The sequence below is a fragment of the Urocitellus parryii genome, chromosome 1 (genome assembly GCF_045843805.1).
Source record: "Urocitellus parryii isolate mUroPar1 chromosome 1, mUroPar1.hap1, whole genome shotgun sequence".
NCBI classification, from domain to species: domain Eukaryota; kingdom Metazoa; phylum Chordata; class Mammalia; order Rodentia; family Sciuridae; genus Urocitellus; species Urocitellus parryii.
The window spans coordinates 224,835,688-224,854,992 of record NC_135531.1 but is presented as its reverse complement, the minus strand read 5'-3'; the positions used below and the strand labels follow the sequence as shown (position 1 = coordinate 224,854,992).

At 33.8% G+C, this 19,305-nt stretch overlaps 1 protein-coding gene across 1 annotated transcript in view; it reads left to right on the top strand.

Annotated features, from left to right (window-relative positions):
- The window catches only part of Slc25a12 (solute carrier family 25 member 12), an 84,207-nt gene that overhangs the window by 31,627 nt on the left and 33,275 nt on the right, over positions 1-19,305 (top strand). The window contains exons 5-9 of the mRNA XM_026389513.2: positions 8,108-8,247; positions 13,234-13,380; positions 15,563-15,701; positions 16,360-16,453; positions 18,571-18,655. Coding sequence (XP_026245298.1) covers positions 8,108-8,247; positions 13,234-13,380; positions 15,563-15,701; positions 16,360-16,453; positions 18,571-18,655 — 605 coding nt within the window. The remainder of the gene's footprint in view (positions 1-8,107; positions 8,248-13,233; positions 13,381-15,562; positions 15,702-16,359; positions 16,454-18,570; positions 18,656-19,305) is intronic.

Genomic DNA, 19,305 nt, shown 5'->3' with positions numbered 1-19,305 from the left:
GTACTGGACCAGCCTGGGCAAAATTCTTTATAAAGTAGACTGGAGCAACCTTCTCATTCTTTATGGGATTTTTGGATAGGGAATTTAAACCTTCTCTGTAGCAACTTTGGAAAATTGCTACTATGCCATTTTTAACACCAACAATGAAACTAAAGGAGGAAGTTAAGATAAAATTAATTAGTATTCTCTGAACCTTCTGTTTTAGAGTTTTGGTTTTAGGAGACAGGGCTATAATATTAAAATAACTATCTGACTTGGATATAGAAATCGACTTAAGTTCTTTGGTAGACACAATCTAACACATTGTCGATGCCTTACAAGTATGCAAACTAGGATTTTTATATGTAGTCTGCATTAGTTTTTAAAGGTACTTATTTGTAGAAATTAGTTTATGCTTAGTGAAAGTATTGGCTAATTTTTCCTGTAACAGGCTTTTCAGTAAAACTAGTGTAGCATGTTCAAGGATGTTGAACTGCCCTCTTATTATTATTATTTTAATATTTGAAAGTATTTTGTTGTGGTTAAAAAACAAAAAATAAAATTTACCATCTTAACCATTATTGAGTGTACAGTTCAGTAGTGTTTAGTGTGTTCACATTGCTGTGAAACAGATCTCCAGAACTTTTTCCTCTTGCAGAACTGAAATTGATGAACTTGATTCATCTTTTTATGATATGAATTAGCATGAATATTTGTGGAGAAACCCTTGAAAATAAGGCTTTCCCTGAGCCACAAAACTCAATGTTTATTCATTGTGATGTTTGAGTTATAAAACACATCCTTTACTTAAACCTGAAGGAAGAATTATCACAGCAATGGTAAGACCGAGAGAAAATATTGGAAAAACCAGTGGCACCTTGGCTGTAACTTTGGTGAACACATTTTCCAGCTTGGCCTCGACTGTTTTTCTTCCTCTGCCCATTGTCCAATTGTGCTTTATATGAGAAGACTTTCCTCAATAAATACTATGCAAAGCTCTTTAAATTTCTGCATGTATTTTGGCATTCTCCTTGCTTTGGAGCAAGCTCTCGCCATTTTGCCTTCTAAAGAATGTTGACTTTCCATGTAAGCACCCAGATTCTATAGTTTAAAGCACAAAACCAATATCATCTCATCAATCAGTGTCAACCCTGTACTACTAATAATTGCTGCATTTTCTATTTTCAGTAAGTATCACACATGCTCATATGTCTCACTTCCAAATGTGGTACAGAAAAGCTTGGGAAATAATTTGATTCAAATGTCTGTGTTGGTGACAGCATACCTGTGCTTCTATTCTGTGTGCATTAAGACTTAGATTTCTTAAAACCAAATTCTGATTCATTTTGTCCCTCTACCTCGGTATCATGTCACCTCCAATTGATTGCTTTTCCCAGCTTCTATTTTTAAAAATAAATCACTCAAGTCACTTTACCCAACAAACCAACAACAGAGACCCATACCATTGTTGATTAGTAGATTAAAATGAGTGTTGGAAGTAGCTGAGTGGTTCATGTACACTTTATTTCTTGCAAATAAAAGCTTTTACTTATTAAATCCCAAATTTGTTCTTTTATAGTTTTTTAAATTTTTCTTTTAGACTATGATTTCTGAGTTAGGATTTCAAGAAATAGAATTAAAACAAAGTAAATTGGTTTAGTTTTTTTGCACCTGGTATGGACTGAAGAACATTTGAACCCTCTAGAATCTTGCTTTCATTTTTCTGCTCCATAATCTAGAGACAGGATTATTATGGAAGAAGAAAAAGTTATACCCACTTTTGACATTGTTCTTGGGGTAGGCCAGCTATATGGCTTTCTTGACGGTGGTCACCTATTTCTTAGGGACTTTGACCATTTCCCTTTCCTGTCTTGTCTCCACATTTTTGAGGATCTGTTGTTAGACACTTTTTAAAAAATGATTTTTTTTTCCACAGTGTTTAGATTTGAACCCAGGGCCTTATACATGCTGGCAAGCTCTCTAACACTGAGTTATATCCTTAGCCTCATTTTGGAACAAAATATTTTTAGCTAAATTGAAAGGAATTATAATAAAGGAGAGAAGACTAATTTTGTACTTTAATAAAAGAAGATAATCATTGAAACGGTTACTTATAGCAAATGCCATTTTAACAAGATTTCTAAGACCCCACTTATTTCAGGCTGTATTCAAGACTACAGAATTTCTGCATAAGGAAATAATTAACTTGCAGTTTATTTTATAGGATTTTGGATCTGTGATGAAGGTCAGTTTTTATGTTTGTACCCACTTAATATATTGAATTGTGCTAATATATTTGTAGATATATGTTTAGGTAAAAGGAAAATTTAGATTCATTCTAACTGGAGTTAAATCCTTTCCAACAAATGGCCTATGTTTTCTAATTTGGAGCTATTTATAGTTTTCTTTGGTGTACCTAAGGGAAGAAAGTTAGGAGAGAATATTGGATTCCAGGCACAATAATGTGGGGAAAACTATTATGCCATCAGTATCTCTTGTGGACTGCAATGATAATGTTAATGTTTTCTGTGTACATGTATATATTGTTCTCATCTATGCTTTTGTTTTTTTAGATATAGTTTTTATACACATCAAGTTATATACTTAAACTATGTTGTGTATCTTTGCAAGTATTTATACAAATGGCAATATTGAACAACATTTATTTACTTGAGTGCTAGACAAGTTTTATTTGTTTGAGGTACTTTCATTCTGGGAGAGTGGATTTTATGCTGGGGTCTTGGTGATGCATTTCAGAAAATGAAAGCTCAGAAAAAGGGTTCTGGAGGTTTTTTTTTTTTTTTAAGAGAAAATAAACTATTAGTTGTTTCCTCTTTGATGTTCTTTTAATAAAACTTCTAATGCATGCTGTAGGTAATTACTTAATGGCTTGTGTATCTGTTACTGCCAGGTGGCATGAGCCTTGTAGAGGCCGTTGCATGACTGGTGTGTGCTGGGTGCAGTGCAAATTTGCCTTGATCTTCCTATCATTCACTGAATAGCATACCTGATATCATTAGGTTGAGGTCACCTAGTTAAGTGGTTATACTACATTTTTTTGTCAATAGCTACCATGCATTTGTCCAAAATTAAAAGAAAACGTCTGTTGCTTTAAGAAAGAATAATTGTTAAAAAAAACAAACAGCAAAAAGAAGCTTATTAACTCATCAATGAGTATGATATGTATTATGTGTTCTGAGTTCTCTATTAAACACTCATCATCATTGTTACCCAAAGTGTTTGCTTAGGAATGGGAACTCTTAAAAGTGATCTTTTCTAAGGGTATATCCTCACCCCCTGACTAATACAACCCTCAAAAAGCAGGGATACCTTTTAATTTAGTACTGTGTGGGCTATCAGAATGTATAGCAAATTAAAATATGTTCCATTTGTGCTTCTTTTTCCCTAAAGGGAGAATATATTGGAGTGGTTTAGGCATAACCACTGCTTTAATTTAAAGGATTAGGAGATAGAAGTATAGATATGAAAAATATTGTACTCTTTCTCCATGGAAACAGACATAGGCATGGAAAAATATGAAATTCTAAAGGTGACAGACGGCTAATCTATAATTTGGAATGAAGTAGAGCTTCACCTAAGTGTTCAATTAAATCAGGAAGAATTTTTGAGATTCTTTGCTTCATATCATTTTCAGACATCACAAGATCCTTTTAAAAAATACTCAAGGATACTGGAGTAGATTTAGAGTTTGAGGTTAAAAAAAGGACCCAGTGTTTTTTTTTTTTTTTTATGCTATTTGATGGTAGACTGTTGAAACAGCTAGCTTCTGTAATCATAGATGTTCTTTAAATGTGAATTTATCTTTCCTGAGAAATGGATCTTTACATATTTTTGGCAGAGAGACTACTTTATTGACTGATCATACAGTATTCCCTTCTGGAGGTAGGTAAAGAGCTAATAGAAATACTTTTCCCTCACAGAAACAGGGGGGCTCACCTAGGACACTAATGGCATACCTGGGAGTAGAACCCTGCAGTCTGGGACTGAGTCTATATGCTATGTTGGTTAGGACTTCCTCTACAAGTTTCCTGTTGGTCTTTCTGTTGTTGTTCTTTGTTTTCCTTTATTTTCTTTTTTGGCCACTTAGTTGTTCCTACTCTTTTCCACAAATTTTCCTTCACCCAGAAATTCTTCACTTCCACAAGTCTCACCATTGTGTTTGTTCACTTATACACAAGGATATTCACTGTACACGATGAGTGTCCTAAAAGCTTCTCTGACTTCACTTAAAGAACTATGCTGGTGAAACTCAGTTATTGAGGAATTTTCCCCTCTCACAATCAGAATATTTGGTCTCAAGTCTATAAGTTGGAAGCAGTGGCTCCTGCTGGGCTGGAATCCTGGAATCAGGATATCAAGTTGGGCTGATGGTAGGTGGGCTGTGTCACAGGGCTGATGGCTTGTATACCTACAGGAGGAGTTCTCTGGCCACACCGTTGGTACAGCAGCTCCTTCCAGGCTCATTCATGGAACAGGCATGGTGGCAGTCTTGGAGAAGAGTGCCAGCCCCGGTCAGAGGTAATTTTGTACTGCAGAAAGGTGAACAAGACCAGTAGGAAGCTCCCATAAGAACCAGGGGAGGGATGAGGGTGGATGAGATGGGGAGACACAGTGTGGGCTACTGGGGAAATTGAAACCTCTGTTAAGACATATTTACATAAATATATATGCTTCAATGTGTATTTCATCTAGTCCAATCATTATAAGTTACTGATACAGCTAAACTGACTAATGTTATATACATCTGTGAACATTTTTATTTAATCACAGTTGTCACCATTACCTGCCTTCCTGACAAATCATTGTGCTCCTCTCCTTTGAGCAAAGAGAACATTAATGACAAGCTATTTTTGTATCTGGCCCTAATTCCCTTTTCAATGGAATTATCAAACAATCCCTTTTGTAAGCCCATTCTCTGCAGGAAGTGAAAAAGTGGTCTCTTGTTTTCTAGATGTCAGAAAAGGAATGGATTCCTATTTCTCTTAGCAATGCCAACCTGGTATAAAATACTAGATGGTTATCTTGCTGCCAGTAGATATGACTCATATCCCTTTCATCTTGCTGCCAGTAGATATGACTCTTATATCCCTTTCACAGTTTAGAACTGTGGCTACTGAAATAACACTCTAAAGGAGTGCTATTTACAGCTAAAGATCCTTGTTTGCCACTGGAAAGACGGGATTCTCTTTGGGTGGGAAACTTGCTATGCAGTTCCAGTTAGATGTTGTGGATATTTTTGAAATTATTGGTGATAAATCAAGTAAGATAATAACATCAGCTATTTGACTTATTGCCTCACACAAGTATAAGCTTTCCGATTCTGGAGCTTTTATATAACTTTTTAATAAGCATATCCCAGTTTTTTTTTTTAAAAAAGTGGTGATTATGAATTGGACTTTAAAACAATAGTTGTACTGATGACTTCTGTGACATTTCTAAATCGGCTTCAGTCAATTGGTAGTATAAATAATTATAAAAGAGAAGTAGAATGCATCTTAAGAGGTAACAAAGTAGATTTAAAATTTTATTAGTCTTACTAACTACAGTTGAAGCCTGTGATATGACTATAAAATAATTAAAAGTATCTGGGGAGTGGTTAATAAACCATAGCATATAATAATGGTCATAATAAAATCATATACAAAGCTGTCAAGAGATCACTTTGGGAGAAGTAGGAAATGTCCAAACAAATAACATGGAAAATGATGCTTCTGTAATGAAGAGATTGCTATGAGTAATTTAGGCCATTATTTTAATTGTTTCAAAAATATTATATATCTTATTTAGAGATTACTAGGAAATTTGTAAAATAGGATTTCCAGTTAAAACTATTTTATAGAGCTGTTTTCCAGATATAAATTATACATGGCAAATTAATTTATCAAAAAATTTTTTTGTAATAGGAAAAATTTTCTAGGTAAGTTTTCCTAGTTTGAAGGATTTTGAATATTTTTCAATTTAGATTCTGATATTTTCTCATCATAAAAGGGATTCAGTTTTATCCTCCCTTGCATAAAAATTATCAAGGGAGCAATACATATATTTCTTATCAAATAATTAGATTTTGGGAGTTGTGACCTTTAAAAAATTTGTTACCATGAAATAACTTATTCTCTTTAATAATCTATTTCCTGTCCCTGATGGTAACTTGGGATTAAAACAGGGACATTCTACCACAGAGCAACATCCCCAGCCTTTTCTATTTTTTATTTTAAGACAGGGTCTCATTAAATTGCCCAGGCTGTCCTTAAACTTTTGATCATCTAACTTTCACCTCCGAAATAACCGGGATTACAAGCCTGTGCCATCATACTTATCTATAACTAATCTTGATTAAATAAATTTAAGTTATTCTATTCAATTTTCAATTAATTTAAATTTTTTTTTAGTTGAACACTTCTTTTGTTAGGTCTTAAAAATAAGCAATTACATTATTTGATTTGGGGATAGAAGCAGCTAATTAATTAAATTGGGATTTTAAAAATATTTGCTGATCTTCCATTAAAATTTTTGGTCAAATATTTTTCCGACTCTTATTATTTTAATTATCTTATAAAGTTTAGCATATTTTGCAATATTATGTTTCGTGTAGTTTTAATGATAATTTTTTGTGTTGGTTAGAAACCTAGATCCCATGAATTGCTATGATTTCTTTGCTTTTTAGGAACAAAAGCCCATATAGCATTTCATTTGTGTTTAAGGTGAAAATACTTGACATGATTTGAAAACTCTGAAATACTGTTGCTACTTAGGCAAGAAATGAATCCTGCATTCCATTTGAAAGAAAAAATGAGAATCCCATCTCCCCAGTGACATCCAATGCCTTCTTCCAACTTTGCTGATTGCTGTAATCTACTCAGAGCTGTTACATTGGGTCCAGACTGGTAGGATTTCCAGCTTAGAATTTTTACACTCTCCTACCCCAGTTATAATGCTGTTATTAAGAAAAAAGGGTGTATAAAACAAAGGGAATCCATTCAATCATTTACAGTCTGAGATCAGTATCTTATCCAAAGAATTTGCAAAAATTAGGAAAAATAGCAAAATTGGAGGAGATTATAAAACATTAAACTTGTATTTACTAATTCTCTAGTATAATTGATAGCTATTATGGTAAAACCATTTCACTAATAAAATTGACATTTGAAAATAATTTTGCTCTTAAGACATCAGTAAAATAGGCTTCCTGCTTTCTTAACTTTGTTAATGAGTTTTGTTTTTTGTTTTTTGTTTTTTTTTTTTTTTCTGGCATGAGCTTCTAAATTAGTCTATCCAGTCTATGCTTGTTAAAGTACCAGTCATTTGTGGATTGACTTTTACAGTAAATGTAAAATTGTGTAAGAAAGTGAATGACATTGCTAGTGCATGAAGACAAGCTGCCAGAGAGTTTTGGTTGTATATTACACAGCGTGACTGGTTCCTATCTAAAAGTTAGTGTACTGTGTTTGGAGCTTTATTTAAAAGTGAATCACTAATTTCACTTAAAATATTTTAATAGTGCAGACTAATAATCATGGATTTTATGGGGATTTTGAAGCTTTGTGTCAAGACCATATTTTTGACAATATCAGAAGCTTTTAATAAGGTGCTTGCTGCTGAGCTAATGATATGCTTTTGGTAGTATTTCTTATACCTATCTTCAATAGACATATTCAGGCTAGTGTGAATGTAATAATCAAGCCTCAATCAAACCATACTTAGTATGACAAATATTGCATTATACTGTAATTTAGGTATTCATGCTTCTGATAAAGGGCTTAATTTGACTCCTTGAGGAACCGGGAAAACACTATTGATTTTATACTGGAATGTAAAGTAGCAGTCATTTATAGTACAAGATATAAATCACTTCTTAATTAAAATTAAATCAAGAGAAATTAAGAATCTCATGGCCTTATATGTAATGGTACACAATCTTAAGTGTAAAATTATATTTTGTATCAATTGTGTTCCTGTGCATGGATTTCTGGGCACAAAAAAATTTTTGCAGTTAATCTTAATAGAAGCAGATGATATTGACTTCTTAATTTTTTTCTGTAGGAACATTGCAGTGGGTTAAACTACTTATTCAAAGTATAATTGATTTATTTTTGTTTTCCCTTTTAAGAAAATGTCAAGGAAATTTTTGGACAGACTATTATTCATCATCATATCCCTTTTAACTGGGACTGTGAGTTTATCCGACTGCATTTTGGGCATAATCGGAAGAAGCATCTTAACTACACAGAGTTCACACAGTTTCTGCAGGTGAGCTTAGCTTTCACAGTTGTTATAAGTATATACTATTCACCTCCTTCCCTTTTTTTTTTAATTGTTTAGTACAAAAGCAGACATTTCCATTTCACCCCTATTTTTCATTTCCCTCTCATCAGAGACAACTTATTTTAAATCTTAAATCTGTGTTTTTTTTTTAAAGTGTATCCTAGGTGGCTCCATTTAATCAGATAGTAAACTTGTACTGGAACTTCCATAATTTCTTACTTTTTTTGTTTTGTTTTGTTTTTGGTATCGGGGATTGAACTCAGGAGGACTCAACCACTGAGCCACATCCCCAGCCCTGTTTTGTATTTTATTTAGAGACAGAGTCTCACTGGGTTGCTTAATGCCTCACTTTTGCTGAGGCTGACTTTGAACTTGAGATCCTCCTGCGTCAGCTTCCCAAGCCACTGGGATTACAGTTTGCGCCACCATGTCCATCTTAATTTTCCACTTTTGAGTATATTTTATTGATTCTAACTATGGAAAATTATACTGAAACAGGGTTGCACTAAGTTTCTTAAGATTTCACCAAGTTGCTGAGGTTGCCCTAGAACTTGTGATCCTCTTGCCTCAGCCTCCCAGGTTCTTGGGATTACAAGTGTGTGCTGTCACCTCTGGCTGTATAAGGTTTTACAAGTAGTCTAGAAATGATTTAAAGTATATGGGAGCTGGGGTTGTAGTTCAGTGGTAGAGCCCTTGTCTATCATGTGTGAGGCACTTGGTTTGATCATTAGCACCACATAAAAATAAGTTTAAAAAAAAAAAAGTATTGCGTCCATCTACAACTTAAACATTTTTTTTTTAAAAGTATATGGGAGGATGTATGTTGGTTGTATGCAATAATGTGTCATTTATATAAGGAACTTGAGTGTTCTTAGATTTGGGTATCCACTGGGGATGGGATCAGGTCCTGGAACCAGTACCCTACAGGTACTATACCTGACTTAAATTATTTGAGTTTCTAGTATGTATTTGTTTAGTTTTCAATGTATTAATGTAATATTTTCTCACATTTTGCCCAAATTATTCATGTTTTAATATAATATATGTAAAACATATTAGGTAGTTCTATCAATTTAATCTTGTTGAAGCCCTCCAGAAGCTTTCTTTCTTTCTTTTTTTAATATTTATTCTTAAGTTTTAGGTGTACACAATATCTTTATTTTACATTTATGTGGTGCTGAGGGTCAAACCTGGTGCCTCATGCATGCTAGGCAAGAACTCTACTACCGAGCCACAACCCCCGCCTTTCTTTCTTTTTAAAAAAATAGAATGCTGGGGGATGTGGCTCACTTTGCCTAGCATACACACAAGGCCTTGAATTTAACCCCCATTATTGCAAAAAAAAAAAAAAAAAAAAGTCATATAATATAAAATTAGCCCTTTGCCCCTGTTTAAAATTTTTTTAAAAAGTGTCTGATTTAGGGCTGGGGATGTGGCTCAAGCGGTAGCGCGCTCACCTGGCATGCGTGCGGCCCGGGTTCGATCCTCGGCACCACATACCAACAAAGATGTCGTGTCCGCCGAGAACTAAAAAATAAATATTTTTTTTCTGTCTGTTCATCAGTTGATGGACATTTGGATTGTTTCCACCTTGTGACTGTTGTGAACAGTACTCTTGTATATACTCATACAAATATTTGTTCAAATATCTACCAAGGAGTGTAATTGCTGGGTTGTAAGATAATTCTATTTAACTTTTTTGTTTTTGTAGTGTTGGGTATCAAACCTGGGGCCTTGTGTGTGCTAGCAAGTGCTCTATCACTGGGCTACTTCTCCAGCCCCTAACACTTTCTGAAGAACCACCAATTGTTTTCCACAGCAGCTGTACAATTTTTCTGGTGTTTTCTGATCTACTTCATCTTCAGAAGCTGGATTTTGGAACTTTAAGCATAGCTGTTAATCTGTAATCTCCCTTTACCTTCATCCTGGATAATCGATTTGCCTTTCTATTATGTTGAATCTTCTGTTTGCTAGAGATTTTCCTTATCATGGTTTACTTCTTTTTGGTGGAATACTTATTTATCAGCTTTCTGAGGAAAGTAAAATAGAACAATTTTAGATAATTTTCATATCTGAAAACCTCTTGCCTCGTCATTAAACTTAAATAGTATGGCTGGATATAGAATTTTAGTAGGAATTTATTTTTCTTATGATTTTGAAAGCATTTGTTTTCTAATTTGTGATGATGCCACTGAGATGGGCAGTGCCATTCTTTGTTTGTGGTGCTGGGGCTTGAACCCAGGGCCTTACATATGTTAAGCAAGCATTTCACCACTGAGCTATACCCCCAGTTCTTCCTTTTTTATTTAGAGACAGGGTCTTGTGAAGTTGTTCATGTTTTCTTTTTCTGTTCTCTTTGTCCTTGGGTTTTATTTTGTTTTGTCCCTTTGCTGTGATTTTACTGGAGAATGGAGTTTAAAACATGGTGAAGTATACAAATGTAGTCTAATCCAAAGTCATGCTATTTTTCACACTCTTGATATTTTCAGTTTACCTCATAGTTAGATGAAATGTATTTTCAAGTACATAACATCTTCACCTTTAGAATAGCTTGTTTACTTTGTCCTTTTCTTCCATTCCCCTATCCATCCAACCATCCTTTCAACAAGAAGCAGGATTTATTTATCTTTTATAAACCTACTATGTTGTTTTACTTCATTGTGGTGAACATAGATTTAACAACTATGCTGTTTAGGGCTGGGGTTGTTGCTCAATGGTAGAGCACTTGCTTAGCACGTGTGGGGCACTGGGTTTGATCTCAGCACTATATAAAAATGAATAAATAAAATAAAGTAAAAAAAAAAAACAAAACTCTGTGCTGTTTTGTGGGTATTTGTAAAACCCAGTGCTTGTTCTCATCTTGTAAAATACTCAAACTTGAAAGGCTAAAAAGGTTTACACATCTGAAAACTGATTTTTTTTTTAAAAAGGAAATGTCTTCCCAACTAGCATTTTTTTTTTTTTTTGGTTCCTCCAAAGATGACTTTCTCTCATTATTTTTCCCTTTGTTTATGGAAGATATCTGATAATATTATACCCCTATATTTAATTATAGTATGTGAACTGAGAGATTTATATATGAAACTCCTTTTTATTGTTTGTTTAGTTTCTCATTTGAAGTTCTTAATTTTAATTTTTTAATATTTTTCAATTTTGGAAGACTTCAAATATATTTAAATGTAGAGAGGATAGTGTAATGAATTCCTATATATTCATTATCTATCAGCTTTTGACCAGAATTGTTTTATCCACCTCCTCAGTCAGCCTCCTGTAATATCATTTGGAAGTCAGTCCTGCACATACTATAATTTCATCTGTAGTTCTTCAAATATGTATCTTGAAAAGATAGAGTCCTTCAACTGTTGACCTATAGAAAACACAAAATCTATTTTAACATTGTTCTCTCAGTGAACATTCTGCTTTATCTTTATAATAAATGTTCATATTTTCCTTAATACCACTATTAAAGCTAAGTTATATTCATAGTTGCTACTGGATATCGCTGGGTGGTTAAGATATGCACATGGGGAAAATAAATATATAACAAAGACATAAAGAGAAACAAAGGAGAGAGGGAGGGAACATATATGTAAGACAGGGCGTGGATTTTTGTGTGCTCTGAGGCTGCTAGGAATGTCTTTGCCATGGCAACCACTTTGAACCAATTTAATAAGACTAAAAATTCCTCTTATTTGAAGGGTGCAGATTGGAATAAGGTGATGGGAAGATGAAGCAAGTTAGGTAGAATGTTTAGAGTGAAAAACATATCTCTAGCTCATCACCCTACTAAGGAATTATTTTTAAAAATTTTTTTGTTAAATATCATACAACAAACAGAAAACCACATAAAACAAATGTATGCCTTAATGGATTATAAAACAAATACCTGCTAAGGTACTTTTACTGTCTTTGAATTACTAGTGGGGGATCAAAAATCCTTAGGAAAATATAGTTAACTAAAAAGAGTGAGACCTTTACCCAAAACTATTTTAAATGTCAGGAAAGATAAAGCAACATTGATTTGAAGGCTTTGATAAATAAATAGCAATGAAAATTATATTGTCTTATCTTTGAATAATATTTATATATTTAGATATGACTATTAATTTCCAGAGTTGCAGAGAATATAAAAATGGCATCTATGGCACATTATTATGTTGTGCCAACAGGTCTATTTGGATTATATCATGGGTCCCCAGAGCAGAAATGCTCTGATTTTGACTTTTGTATAGAACCCAGGGGATTACTGGCATATTTTGTTGTTTTTATTGATGTCATTTATTACAAAGTTTGACTGCATGGTAGTTCAAAAGTTCAGGGAGATTCTGGATTGTTTCATAGTTTGTGAGTAACTGTGCCCCAAACCCTATAGTGTGATAATTGAACACTGCTTATACAGTTTGTTGTTCATAATTTTTGCTGTAAAGTTATGAAGTATTGCATTTACTGATTGGTATAGTTTTACACTGAGTTTATTTTTTAAAATGTTTGAATAAATGGTGTTAATTCAGAGAAAACATGTATAATTTTCATTGCAACATTTAAAATTGAAAAACTGAACAGAATGTAAACTCAATACAAGAAGTACTCTTGGATGACAAAGTCTACAAGTAGGAGATAATAAATTACTGTGTAGTTGAAAGGCTGAAATAAAGCACTGAAAACACTGTACTTACTTTGTTATTTCAGTGATGAAAACTTTGCAAGTATAATTTGAAGTTTCTTTTTTTCCTTTCTGTTATTGCCCAGCTCTAATTCATTCCTTTCCCTAAGGAGTAATATGTAGTATGTTTCTAAGGAAAAAGGTGTTTCTTAAATGAAATTTGAAAGTTTCATAGTAATTTCAGAGCTGTATATTGTTTCTGTAATAAGCGCATGTTTGCAGAAGAATGTTTGTCTCTCCTTTCTAAGACATGTACTTGGGATGTGCTTTAATCTATTTAATACCCTATTTTAAATTTTTTCCTCTAGGAGCTGCAGCTGGAACATGCAAGACAAGCCTTTGCACTGAAAGACAAAACCAAAAGTGGCATGATTTCTGGTCTGGATTTTAGTGATATCATGATTACCATTCGGTCTCACATGCTTACTCCTTTTGTGGAGGAAAACTTAGTTTCAGTAAGTAGAAAGCAAGTACTTTAACTTTATATTTCCTAAAACATTTTGAACTATTGGGTCCCAAATTGCCTCCCTGTACTCATATGACTCAACTATTCAAACTTAATGCTGGGTTGGTAGAAGGTAAATAGGTACCGGTGTGTGTGTGTGTGTGTGTGTGTGTTTTGGAGATAGAGGTGAAATGATGAGTGGTCTTTCCTCAGATTGTAGTTTTATTCAGAGCTATCATCTTGTTCTCACGTATTTCTAAATTATTTATTTCCATTTATGGAGTCCAGTTCAAGGGAAATGGGAGTTTGTAGACAAGGGTGAGTAGTTACTTCTTCCAGTGAGCATTACCTGTCCCAGACACTGCTGTCTTCTTGACTTCTTTCCACCCTACCAGACTCCCAAGGTCTTGTTATAAGGATGGCTTCTTCCTTTGTCTGCTGAAAGGATCTCCATTGGCCTCTGCATTTTTTTAATAACCATTCCCTTGGCAGAAGGTATGGAGGAAATATGTGGCCAGCAGCCTTTGTGGATCACTCCTCTCTGCCCCTTCACCTGTTCATTCAGTGTTGACATATTATGCACAATTTTTTGTTCTGTAGAATTGCAGATTATATCATCTGGACCAATAGCTAACTCATGTAATCTACTTCCTCGCATAAAATGGTGAAACTTTCTTCTCTTACCCATTTTTTTTATTCATGTGTTGTACTTGCATATAAGTTTTTGATTACTGCTTGTTTTGAAAAGAGGGAAGCCAATGAATGCTTTTGTTGTTTCAGCTGAAGATCATTATCCTGGTTTAGACTGGGGTAGAAAGATCAACTTCTGTTCTTTTTCTTCAATGAATTTGAACATGGAGCATGTCAGTTTCTCCTACATATTTCACCTCCCTGACACCTATCCACACTCCCCTGCCTTTACCTCATACCCCAATTAAAAAAAAAAAATGAAAAAAGGGAGGAAAGAAAGAGGAGACAGGGAAGGAGAGAAGGAAAGATAATCTTAGAGGAAAGGGCTCACTCTATCTTAGGGTGGGGGGAGACCCATTTAATATTTTCCATCTGGGTTAGGTGGATATTATGGCCTCAGTTTACCAAAGGACATTTCTAGTCCTTAGAGGCATATGTTAAAAAATTTGAATCCTGCTTTTGAGTCACTGGTATACAAATTCAGGCTAATACAAGTATAATCTAATTTGGGTATGTGAGGGGTGTTGAGAGTGATTTGTTCACCATTATTAGACTGTTCATAATAATCACTTTTGTGATTAAGTTTTGTTACATTGGTATTTCCATAAGCATTTCTTTGAGGTTTTTAAAAATTTGTTATGATTCTAAATAAATGTGTTTTTTTTTTTCCCCATGATTCTTTGAGTTTTTAATAGAGAATGTTTTCAATCATGTGGCTTAGTCTGACTTCTGACTTGGAAACTAGGGTCTTCTGAGTTTTTGTGCAAGTGGAGGGCAGAGGGAGAAATTACTTCCTCACAATGCAGAGGTGATGAAGGCTACCTTGCTCCCTATTGCAGCATGAGGGAGTTTCTTTTATTTCTCTCACTGAAGGAATAATAGCACTTAAATTCTCACCAGATTTTTCTGTACGTTTTTTGATATTTTGGGTAGTGTACCTTTTGTGCTATAGATTCAGAGACCAGCACAGACTGTTAAGGATCTCAATTACTACAGCGGGCTTAAATTTTTTTAGGAAAGTTGATATATTGAAGTTGTCTTAAAATTTAAAGTTGCTGGGTTACAAAAAAAATTAAAGTTATCATATAGTTTTTGTGTATGTGTGTGGAGGAAATAAAAACGAGTTTAAATGCTGTTTCTTGTATTGTACATTGATATTTATTCAGGACTAGCAGGAGTTTTATAGTCAAAGGTCTTGAAATTCTGTTTAAATAACCATTATTCTTGATCTGTGATAATTGTTTTTGTTGTTTCTGACCTTATAGGTAGAACCATGAAGTCCAACTTCCAGATGGGGCTTTCTTCCTTAAAACCTACATTACGTAGACTTCTCTGAGGGCATGAAATGCACTGAGTGTTTCAGTATGATACCTTGTATTTCTGTACTATTTGTTGATCAATTTAATGACAAAGACCCCTTGGATTTTCTTTGAGAAAAATGCGGTGCCCAAAACACACTTCTTGTTTTTGTTTATAAAATTTTTTGTGTTGTTGTTTCCTAGGCTGCTGGAGGAAGTATCTCACATCAAGTTAGCTTCTCCTACTTCAATGCATTTAACTCCTTACTGAATAACATGGAACTTGTTCGTAAGATATATAGCACTTTAGCTGGCACAAGGAAAGATATTGAGGTCACAAAGGGTAAGATTTAAAAATATTGACTTGAATCTCAGCATTTTTTTACTTTTCATCATCTAGGCAAGAGAGTGATCTAAGTTCACCATACTAAAGCCAGATCTAGACAAGTGTGTTACCATGTATGCACATGCTTCACTTTTGCTCCAGAAATCCAGGTGGATTTAATGGAATCCTGAAAAGTGGCTTTGACAGTTTTGAAAAGAACCTTAGCCCAATCTGTCAAATAGGTCATTGGCACTGTGGCAGCCGCTTTTTTGTTATAGGAAGAAGTTGCCACAGAAAGATGAGTAAGCCTACTCCTCTTGGTGTATTGTAATAGGATGTTTTGGGTGACTGGAGAACAGCCTCTTCTTTTATCTTGTAACTCTGGAGGCCAAACTGGATAAACAAGATGAAAGAGAGGATTCTAAAGAGATTATTTTATTATTAAAGTTAATTTATCTGTTTTTGCTGTTTCATTCTCTTAACATTTCATCTTTTACTGGCCTTCAGAAACACATAGTTATTCTTATGTAGTTGAATTCAAGTATTTCAGTTTTGGACTTTTAAAATAGTACTAAAATTCCTTTAGTGTTCAGATTATTATAGTTGGTTAAGATAGAAATTTGTTATATATGGAGAGTATTTCAAGATTTTAATAGTTTTTTCCTTTCTGTTTCAGAGGAATTTGCCCAGAATGCCATACGCTATGGACAAGTCACTCCACTAGAAATTGATATTCTATACCAGCTTGCAGACTTATATAATGCTTCGGGGTTAGTAACTATTCCAGTAATTCTTCATGGTATTTACTATAGGGCAGTTCTTTAAAATGTGAGATAGTAGTTTGTTTTCAGTTCATTTTTTAAATATGTATTTTTTAGTTGTAGATGGACATAATACCCTTATTTTATTTTTATGTGGTGATGAAGATCAAATCCAGTGCCTCTCACATGCCAGGCGAGCGCTATACCACTGAGTCCCAGCCCTGTTTTCAGTTCCTTTTAACAATATTTTATTTAGTATATAAATTTTAAGGAAAAGAAACACACAGATGTGAGAAATAGAGGAGGAAAAAGAAGAGAAAAGGTCAAGGGACATGGAGGAAGGTAAAAGAAGAGAGAACAGTGAGGAGAAGAAATGATAAAAAGGGATGGAAAGGGGAGGAAGAGATGGAACAGGAGAGATGAGAGAAGGGAGTAAAGGATTGAGGGGAATGAGAAAGGAAAATTGGGAAAGGAAAAAATGAGAGAAAAGGGGAAAGAATAGAAAGGAGAAGGAAGAAAAAGATTGATTTAAACTTGGCTCTCTGAAAGTATTATGAATTTCAAGAGATTTGTGGAAATTTTCCTAAGTGTGTATATTTATGAAAATAAGCTGAAGTATATGGAGGAGTTTGTAACCTCAAATGGTATAAATGGTCATTTTACTGAACAGTATATACCATTTTGAATAAATTTTGTGTTGAAGAGTATCATTTTCTTGAAATATACCTGTGACATTATTATCATAGCACCAAAATCAGATGTTTTATAAATTTTAAAAACCCAAAGCACATTGAAGGTATTTACTTTGCAAAGTCTTATGAAAATAGGAAAGAAAAACTCTTTAAAAAAATTTTTTTTAGTTGTAGATGGACACAATCCTTTATGTTCTTTCTTTCTTTATCTTATGTGGTGCTGAGGACTGAACCCAGTGCCTCACATGGGCCAGGCGAGTGCTCTGCTACTGAGCCATAACCCCAGCCCTGAAAAACTCTATGGTACCCAGCAAACCTGTGGAAAGGGAACTTACAGAAATTGTTTTCTCTCATATGCGGAATATAGAGTAAAACAAAGGAAAGGGGGAGAGAAGAGTAGGATAGCATAAAGAACCAATGAAATACAAATTAATAGACTAGCAAAAGTAATTCTAGTAGAATAGAGAAAGGAGATTGTGAAAGGGGAGGGAAAAGGATGGGGATCATGAACTGAAATCAGTTTCCAAGCATGTATGAGTTTGTTGGGATGAACCCAACTATTCTGTATAAGTATAAAACTCTAATAAAAACAATTTTTTAAAAAATTGAATTTTTTTAGTCTCTTCTAATAGTTAAGTATAACGGTATCTGAAAAATGGACTCTAACCCTAGAGCTCAAGACTAATGGAAGGTCAATATATAATAGGTGATTTATTTATTGTGTTATGCTTCATAATGAATTGTTGTACTGGAGAGGATGGTGTTAAATATATGTATTAGCTGTCTTTGGTGATTGACATGAAATATCAGGCCATGTCTCATTCATCTGTAATTCACATTTTTAGACAGAGGTTCTGATTGTCCATCATGATATTAAATGCTTTCCCAAAGTATTTCTCAAAACTAGATCTAAAGTGTCTTTTTAGCTAGTTCATGAAATATACATATTTTAAAGTAGATTTTGGGAATAATAGTGCATTTATGGTTCAAAATTCAAAGGATCTAAAAGAATGTACTGTTAAAAAAACAACAAAAAAAGTCTCTCTCTTACCCTTGTGCCCTTCTTTAAAGGCAACCAATATTTATCAGTTTTGCATTTAAATTTTCTTCCAGGATACTTTGCACCTATTCATTAATAGATATACTGAGAGGGATGTATTGCATATGCACGTGCTGTCAGTGTTTATACTTTGCTTCTGGCAAGAATTATTTCTTCACTGTTAATATCTATCATTAATACAGTCCAACATTATTTCTCTGAAGTCTATAGCTTATTCTTATAAACAAAGTCTGAAGAATTTTTTTTTTTCCTCACAAGAATTATCTGATCTGTGTGAATAGGGAAATAATTTTGTTTTGTTTTTAAGGAAAGATTCACTTGTTGTGAGCAGTGTGTCACTGTCTAATAATCCTTTCTTTCCCTTTTCTCTTAAGGCGCTTGACCTTAGCAGATATTGAGAGAATAGCCCCATTGGCTGAGGGGGCCTTGCCTTTCAACCTGGCAGAACTTCAGAGACAGGTAGAAATAGTCTGTACTGAAATAATATGTACATGACAAACCTAAAGCTTCAGATTGCTGTGAAAATTTAAAGCTTTCTGTAGGAGGATTTTACTTAAAGATTACCTTTATTTAACTATTACTCTCATCCTTACAGAATATTTTTATGGCATTATTATGTTTATGTTTTTGTTTTGTTCTTTCAACTTTTTGAGGTAAAGAAAGTAAGAATTCAAACATAGATGGGATCGGGCTGCTTTCCATTAGAATTAGCATTCTTTTCACTTCATTTGTCTAGTCATCTTTAAAGATTAGTGTTAGGTTCATTTTGTACCATTAAACTGTTATTTTATAGGGTTTTTAAAGTACAAAACATTTCTCAAATTAATCTCTTACTGGAATCATGCCTTATAGATTACAATAAGAAAAAAGGAAATGTACCTAATTAATGAACCAGAAAGAAAACCTTGACTATTATTACATTTTTAGTAATACAAGTTTTTAATGTTAAGGATAATTCAAAAATAGCTTCTGCATCCTATAAAGTTAATATAGTTCTACTTCTGATTTTACAAATAACTATCTTGGTGGGGGAAAAAAAAGCACATGAAATGACCTTGAAGAGTAGAATAGAACAGTTTTTAATAAATCTTGTTTTAAATGGAAACCTC